The 8,859-nt window shown below is 44.0% G+C and overlaps 1 protein-coding gene across 1 annotated transcript in view; it reads left to right on the forward strand.

The window, feature by feature from the left end:
- Positions 1-8,859, forward strand: part of nr1d4a (nuclear receptor subfamily 1, group D, member 4a) — a 12,104-nt gene that overhangs the window by 1,053 nt on the left and 2,192 nt on the right. Inside the window, exons 2-6 of the mRNA XM_014018587.1 lie at positions 5,110-5,415; positions 5,508-5,596; positions 5,716-5,860; positions 7,974-8,542; positions 8,638-8,823. Of these exons, the coding sequence (XP_013874041.1) occupies positions 5,110-5,415; positions 5,508-5,596; positions 5,716-5,860; positions 7,974-8,542; positions 8,638-8,823 (1,295 nt within the window). The remainder of the gene's footprint in view (positions 1-5,109; positions 5,416-5,507; positions 5,597-5,715; positions 5,861-7,973; positions 8,543-8,637; positions 8,824-8,859) is intronic.

The following is an 8,859-nucleotide window of genomic DNA, read 5'->3' on the forward strand; positions in this document are numbered from 1 at the left end:
TAATAAGTGTTAGGCAAGAGCCCTCGTCCCCCACCCCATCACACACGCGCGGTGCGTTCAGATGTCAAAGCGCAGCGCGAGGACCTTTTCGCTTCGCAGCCAACCGCTCGTGGTTGCGATGAGGTTGCCCACTTCCTGCGCGTCTCCATGAAAACAAACTCACGTGGAGCTACAGTAAAGCTGTCATCAGAACGTGTCAGCGCCAGCACTTCAACTGCGCCTAAACTGCGCGTTAACGCTGGATTCCCGCAGAGGCTTTAATAGTTTGGTGCAAAAAATACATATAAAAGCGCGTTTTGTTTAAAAGGGAACAACTCCACGGCTTGTATCTTGCTAAGAGGTATTAGAGAGAGTTTTATTCGAGGTCAGCCAAAGGAGCACATGCTCTCTGCTCTCCTGTAATTGACGGTCAATCATTGACAACATGCGGGCGTCACGTTCCAGCGCAGGTGATGGGCGCGCGCGCCCTGATGTCCACATCCTAATCTGGGGAGCTGAACTCTCTCACCGCACTGTGACTCAGATTAAACTGATAACTATGTTTGTCAAGAGGGAACATTCAGGGAATTTACTGACCATCTCAAAGCTGTAGTATTAATCTGCTGACTGTTAAACATCTACAGATCCCTCGTGGAGCCATGTTTTACTTTTAACTTCTTTATGGGGAAAAGAAAGATGCGAACTTGTCATGCATGTTTGAACTTTTTTCTTTTTTTTCTCAAAAACTTGACTTCTGAGTTTACAGCTCAGAGACATAACCTTTGTTTTGTTTATATTTTCAGACGCGCAGAAGTTTGCAAATCAAACATTTAAAATGTTGAAGCACTTTTTGTTGAAGCAAAATTTGGATGAAACCAGCTTTCTGAACACACAGACAAGCAGTGTGCAAATTGTTTGAATTGCATCTGTTTGGTGAAAACATTAACTTCATGTTTCAACTTTGTGACGCACTCAGGTAGACTGTATTTAGACACTTTTTGTTTCTGTGACTGTATTTAGACACTTTTTGTTTCTGTGAGTGAAGGACTCCTCCTGACGCTCCCCTGGTGGAGGAATCCCTGCATGATCCTCACCCTGCTTAAAATAGGCACACTTAATTAGCCAAATAATTAGGCTCCATGAATCACAGAGGTAAAATATGTTTACCAATTTAGCACCAAATAAATGGAAATGGAAGAAATTGACATTTTATGAGTTGCTTGTAGGATATTTAATTTCCTAAAATACACAAAAATCTAAGTTATTCTCCTGCGTTTTTTTAAAGACCCATTCTGCCTCCACCTGTGCTTTTTTATTGCTTAGAACAAGCTGAGCATAAAGGGTCTTTCTGACGTCACATGCACGTTTAATGGGGACAAAATGGCTGTGATGATTACTGCAGGTGTGATTCATGTTCATTAGAGTGTTCACATACTGACACAGTGAGCAGCATTTGTTGACGGTCTGACCACCTCTCTCTCTCTCTCTCTCTCTCTCTCTCTCTCTCTCTCTCTCTCTCACTGGGTTGGAACGCGCGGTTCCGTGTCTTTCCCCGTTGAAAAGCCTCCTCACGTGGCTTCCCTCTCGGAACCGCGTGCGGCGCGTGAGATCCCCGGGCACGCCTCCCCTTCCCTCCTCTCCCCCTCCCTGCTGCTCGCCTCTCGCGCACTCCTCTGTACCGCGGTGACGGGAGAGGGAGAGCTTGGTCAGTGGGTCAGCGATTCCATGGTTTAACTTTTCTTTTCATTTTTTTTTTCTGGTCACGTTTCCTCGCCACATGCGTTGGTCTAATGATTTTTATTATTAATTTTGTATATATCATTGTGTGTGTGTGTGGCAAGAATGTGAAGTTTACAACATCTGTCCACATCAGATCAGGCCGCACATCCGCTTGGGAGCGTGGGGTGGGGGTCACTTTCAGTGGGAACGTGACTCTCCTTCATCTTTCTCTCCAAACCGTGCTGAAACAGAGAGCAGATGAAAAGCTTTTGCAAACACCCTGAARAATGTTATGTTTTTCCATCTTTAAAAAAAATTAAATAAAAAACACAACACGTTCTGATCGTAACGGAAAATCTCCCATCCACACCCGCTGTGATCGTACAGCCCGGGCTGTTAATTGCACGAGCCAAAGCTGCAGTGTGATGGCACCAATTCTGAGAGAACGCTAGAGGCGCAGAGACACAGTTCTATCAAGTTCCTGTGATATTGACCTACTTACACAAGCCTGTGGTAAGAAAGTCTGCTGCAAACACCCAAGTGCTCTCAGCCTGGATATGCTCAGCACAAAGTATCTCTTGGTACACACTGTTCAGTTATTGTAAGAGTCTTTTCAGGGAGCGATGGCATTTGGGTAGATTCGGTTTAAAGGGTAGCTACAAGGTGTAGCTGTGAACATTGAGCCCAGAAAGATAAGGGTTGGACAGTGGAGGGCATGGCTCACGTTTCTCCGCCTGCTGCCATGGTCCTGGCAGATTAGTGCTTGCACGAGCAGGCTAAGAAAGACTGACCGACTCAATCAGAGCTGTTATCAGTGACCTGCATTGTAGCTCTTGATGGAGACTATAGGTCGAGGGCATCCAAGTTGCCTGTATGAGAATTGAACAACATGAAGAACTCAGKGAAACTGCAAACTTTGGGACACTGATGTGTAACCATAGCCTAATTTCTGGTTGAGTCAAGGTGCCATCCTGTGGCTGCAAAACACGCCCAAATCGTCATCCCCCCCACCACCGTGTTTGACAGGTGTGATCTTTGGTCTGGTTCTTGGCTTAAAAACATTGTGAAGTCTTGGGTTTTCACATATAAATTTAGGTCATGGTGGTGTTTTTTTTTAACATAAGGGGCTTTTTTGTCTGTCTTTATCCTGAGCCTGTAGACATAGCTCTATTTTGTTGTTGCAATGTCCCAGAGCATTGCACAATCTGAACTTGGGGTGGAGGATGTTCACTGACAAAATTTGCATTTTTCTTGAGAAAACCATCATTTGCTGAAAATGTTACATTTGGACTCTTCCAGTTGCACAAGATTTGTGTGCAATTCCTCTCTGGTTAACACATCATGCGCCAGAACAACAAACTGTGCTTTTATAGAGATGCTATCATGATCAGTTCAAGTGCAGTTGTTGGTTACTATGGAGAAAAGTTGTGTGCAATGATTTTTTTCCCCTCCTGTCTTGATTTAAGAAAATATCTATTGATTTCTTGTTGTTACCAGATTTTTTTTTCAATATGTCATGCAAAAACTAAAGTGGTCATCTGCCTCTATAAATTGATTAGAAATAAAAATGCAGTTTCTGCATGTAAAAGCACTTTACAGTGGATGCAGCGCCTCAGCACTCACAAACAGCCAGTTAAAATGATTATTAATTGACTCAGTGTTGACAGCTCATTCATAAACACTGCTGTACATGTGAGCCTTCAGGTGGACGTGCAATGTGTTTAGGTGGAGTGGGAGGTTGGGCATTGACTGAATGTTAGTGGGGTGGGAGGCGGAGAGGTCTGGATATGACTCTGGCATGAGTCAACAAATCCACCAACACGTGCTGGTGGAAGGGATTAACAAAACTATTGAGCTAAACAAGTCATTGCGCAGCAGAGGGTAACACTCTCCAGAATGGCACTGCGCCATGTCAAAGTCTCTTTAAAGTTTCAGTCTGAACATGTTTGTTTTGTTGTTAAATGTGCACAAAATCACCCTGTTTTGACTGTGCAGCAGGTGGGCTTTCCAGTAAAGGCAACACAGTTTGCACAGCTTTTCCTCCGCGCATAACCGCCACTCGCATTCCTGAACTGCTGGTTGCGCACAACCAGCCGAGACTCGGCGCTGCCCAGCTCCCCACCCCCGCAGTCCCGCGTTTTGTTTATGAACACAGTTCTGACTTCAGAATTTCGTGTTTTGGTTTTTCTTTTTTCTTTTTTCTTTTTTTTTTTCGACACGAGACTGCGGATTTGGTTCGGCCAGTGGAACCGTGTCAGGAGTCCATGCATGTGAGGCGGCGGTCAGGTGTCGTGCTGTTAGCTGACGCTGGGCACGGTGCCACGGGAGCGACGCTATTATTGGAGCGGAGGAGGCAGCAGACCCCGCAGACACGTGAGGTCCTGTCTCAGCTCATCCAGCAACGCCTGACTGGAGACAGAGAGGAGGGAGGGTGTGTGTGTGTTTGTGTGGATGGGAGTGGTGCTGCAAACCGTTGAGACTCATCGAGATTAGAAATAATAAAATTAATAAAAACATGAACCAGATTCAGACCTGAGTAGTGCATCAATATGACATGCAATTTATTTATTTATTTATTTATTTATTTATTTTTGTACTGCCTGCGGTATGTTTTTTTAGCGCCCATTGAGCGCATCATTGCGCCTTTTCCGCCCAAGATGAGGCAACAATAGTGCTTCACATTCTCAGGACTCCTTCCTGCTGGGCAGGTGTTTTAAATTACATCACAGCCAACTGGAGCTAAACTGTTTTGGATGATGCTCAAATGAAACCTAAAAGACATATTGCTTTATTGCTATTATTATTAATATTAACATTTGAACGACACAAAAGCTGCATTTTCACAGAAAAGGCAGAGGGGATTCTGTATCAGAATGGTGAATTACGAAATTGTGTTGAAAAATGAACCGGTAAAACAAGCAGAGCAGAAGCTAAAGTTGTCAAATAAAAGACAAAAATGAGCAAAACCAAAACTAAAATGTAAAACTTGCAGATTTTCTAATTTTAGTTTTCATCAAATGTCAAAGTTAGCAAAGTTGTAGCAATAAGCTAAAACCAACGTACAGTGAGAGGCTAAAATTAAGAATAAGGTAGCTAAAAGCTAAATGTAGCAACATTGTTAACTGCGGAGTACATCAAGGCTCCGTTTTTGGTACGTTTGTGTTTGTACATTGTATTAACATGATTATGATTATGCTTTTACTGCTGTTTTTACTTATATATGCATGTGTAAATATGTTTGTATTAATGTGTGTAAAATCATGTTTTTTTTACTGGCATGTTTTTGTGCATGTGTATTTTTGTATACTGTTTTATTCCTGTTTGAAAGCACATTGTGTTTCTTTGTGCCTGAAACGTGCTACACAAACAAAGCTGGACTTGACTCTTGTCCTCCATTCCTGATTTCAATAGGGGGAGTCATCCTGTATGCAGGGTCTTCTGGCAGTTCCAGCCCAAGCCCGGGCAGCCCTTCCAGTGGATACCAGACGCAATCACCTTCCTCACACTCCCAGCCCTCGTCTCCAGAAGAATTTACCTTTACAGAAATAGGGGTGCTGAAACAAGGGAGGACTTCAAGTTCCAACACTCCAACCTCCAAACTGGTGTTCCAGTTCCCTGAAGTCTACAATGCTCCCTCAGCAGCATCTGTTCCACAGCAGTCCTATGCACACCCCATTGCAGGGAAGAGACCCTGTGGGTTCGCCGGAACTTTCACCAGTTAGTGTTACCTCACTGTTAATATTTTTGTGCATAAATCTCCAGTCAGGTTTTCATATTGGTTAACTAATTGTCAGGATTTCCTTCCTCAGAGACAGGTGGAATGGTCCTGCTTTGCAAAGTTTGCGGCGACATAGCATCTGGCTTCCACTACGGAGTGCATGCATGTGAAGGTTGCAAGGTAAGCATTTCTGGAAAAAACCAAAACAAATTTGTGGCAACTCTTTCAACATTGTGTTGACTCTGTTACACCCAACTCATTGGGCACCTTTTTGTGTATGGTGTTTGTGTATGTTTCAGGGTTTTTTCCGTCGTAGCATCCAGCAGAACATCAACTACAAAATGTGCGTGAAGAACGAGAACTGCCTCATCATGCGCATGAACCGTAATCGGTGTCAGCACTGCCGTTTCAAGAAATGCCTCTCTGTTGGCATGTCGAGAGATGGTGAGACATCTTACCTTTTTTTTTTAAGTGAGAGGGACCTTCAGGCAGTTCTGACATAGTTTCACAGTTTCCTGAGCACCGTACTCAATATGTAGGTTTGTGTGAAAAATGCGCCGCAGGGAGGCTTTTTGGGGTCATCATGTCAGTAGCTCAGCCACTTCCTCATTAGAGGACTTGCACCTGTCCTGCCATTCTATTTTGTCACTGCCCAGCCACAGACAACCATCTGGCTTTGCCTCACACCTAAGTTTCTCTGTCTTTCTGTTGCCCTTTGCATTATCTTCCTACAACAATATTACTTTTATACTCTTGTTCAGTACAGCCCCTCCCCCTTTTATGTACCCACCATGTTCCCTCAGCTCTCTTACATCTACCCCMCTCAGACAGTGATTTATGAGAAAAGGAGCCTTGAAGTCCCTCAAGCTATCTATCATCTGGAAAACTGCAGCAAACACAAGAATTATTTTGGGAAATTGGAACAGGGTCAACTTGATTACCTTGTGTACGCACAAAGAGCATCTTACTGCAGTTATTAAGGAGCAGGGCAGCAATTAAGCAAGGCATGCAGAAAGCATTGTTGTGACAGACCTATTCGGGCACGACACTCCCGTATCACCTGGTTTTACCCCCCGAAACCTGAGAATTGATTGATCACCCATCATCACACATTAAAGAAACTGTCTGGCTGACCTAGAAAAACAATACAGCATTGGCCCTATGGTGTACTCATGCATCATGACCTACTTGGTGTAGTTTGCCTGTTTTCTTCCTCCCAGTATGGTTTCTGCTTATCTCCATCCTCCAGCACTCTACATAGACTAATCTAGTAAAGAGGTTAGTGTTATTTCTGCATGTGTGTGTGACACTTCTGGTGCACTGAGAAAAAAATAAATAAAAAAAGGAAGACTGCCGGGCCGACCCATGAAAGGGGGGAAGGTTTTTTTTGTAAGTGTAAGGGACCACAACCTAGAAACCCCTTTTTTACTCCGTTTCAACCATTACAAAAACAGGAAAACCACATGCAACTGCCTGCAGCCCACAATAAAACAGTTCACCCTGATTTCTCACCAGGCAGCTGTGTGACTTTGGTTCTGCAAAAGGCAAATATCTGAGCGCGTTGGCAGGATGGCACACTTTTGCTTCATCCCAAACCAGAGTGTCATTTTTAGAGCAAAGGCTTATTAGTCTGCATTTGTCTCTATTTAAGCATGATAAACTGGTTCAATCTCGCATCGCGTTCATGCATGCATCCACATCGACATTTCCTGCAGGCAAAAGCAAAATTACAACACATTTGCTAAATTTTGCAATACTTTTCACAGCACCTAGTAAATCACCTTACTTACATTGTCTATATGTATTTAAGTGAATTTCTTGTGGGCATAGCAGTATGTCGCTTTTCAAATGTTATTGTGACATGTAAAAATGAGGTGAGCTTTTCTTGCAAAAGTCTTTGAAGCTGCACCAGATTTTGGTCTTATCCAACTCCATCTTGTGGACACACACACACACACACACACACACACACACACACACACACACACACACACACACACACACACACACTGAATTGCTTATTTTCCATGTTTTACCTCCTCTGATTTCAACACTTTCATGTTCTCATCACCTCCTCCTTGACTGATTCGCACCCATCTCTCTCATCCTTTTTCTCTCCTACAACCTCCAGTGTCATTGACATCATGCTCACGTTGCCCTACTGCTCTACTTACAAACGGAGGGAGCGAGCTCTAGAGGAAGGAGAACGGGGTGGATAGAGGGGAGGATGAGGCAGATGGCAGCAGGGGGTCTATAAATAGCCTCTCCAGCTGATGGGTACTGTGAGAACAAGGATGGGGAGTGGAGGGAGGAGAGGGGGGGGGGGGTTCATTTCCCAACTTTCATGTTTCTCCTTGAAATCCTTCCTTCTGAGASATTTTGATATGTTTGTGCATGTGCAAGGAGGTCAAAGTGATACAGCTTATTCTTGCCTTGAAGTTAAGGAACACTATAAGTAAAATAAACAAAATGTTTATTAAAAAAAAAAAGAAGTCAAATTCCGTAGGGAAAAATCAGAAAAGTGACAATTTCCCTCCTTGATTGTGTCTTTTTCCAGCTGTGCGTTTTGGCCGTATTCCAAAGAGGGAGAAACAGCGACTTCTTGATGAGATGCAAAGCTACATGAACAGCCTAAATGAATCAGCCTCCATGGATATGGACTCTCCAGTGCAGGACGGGCCCACCAGCACAGATGACTGCAACTCGAAAGAGGCAATCGGGACCATTTCCAAAGCCTATCGGGACATCTTCAGCGGCRGCAACAGCAGCAGCCATGAGAGATCTACCAATAGGGCTAACGTTACCACAAACAACAACAACGCACATCCCATTTCTCAGGATGGCAGCTTTCAAGTTTCATCTCACCCCGCCCCCACTCAGTGTAACCAGKCATGCCCCGTTGCCCCAGCAGTTGCATGCCCTGTTGCCTCTAACAACAACCAGCCTGCTTTTCATAAAGCGGACAACCACTACTCCTATTTGATGTCAGCAAACCAGAATCACAACCAGTCCAATGCAGCAATAAGTCAAAGGGTCAGCAACAATCCTAACAAATTTAGCAATGAAGAGGATCCCAAAAACCACACCTCCTGCCCGTGGAAATTAGCGCCAGGAGCTAAAGTGTTGGTAAGAACAAGACTACCAAAGCTGAAGTAACTTTTTGTCATGCTGACTTATTTGACAAGTTTTTTTAATTATTATTATGTCTGTGTTTTTTTTAGGCCTGTCCTCTGAATGCATGCCCTGTATCAGGGGCTGAACGCACAAGTCAGGAGATCTGGGAGTCCTTCTCCCAGTGTTTCACCCCTGCTGTCAAGGAGGTGGTGGAGTTTGCCAAGGGCATTCCTGGGTTCCAAGAGCTCAGCCAGCAAGACCAAGTCATGCTGCTAAAATCTGGCACCTTCCAGGTAAGAATGTGTTTCAGATTGTTATTATTATTATTA

The sequence above is a fragment of the Austrofundulus limnaeus genome, unplaced genomic scaffold (genome assembly GCF_001266775.1).
Source record: "Austrofundulus limnaeus strain Quisiro unplaced genomic scaffold, Austrofundulus_limnaeus-1.0 Scaffold3, whole genome shotgun sequence".
Taxonomy (NCBI): Eukaryota; Metazoa; Chordata; class Actinopteri; order Cyprinodontiformes; family Rivulidae; genus Austrofundulus; species Austrofundulus limnaeus.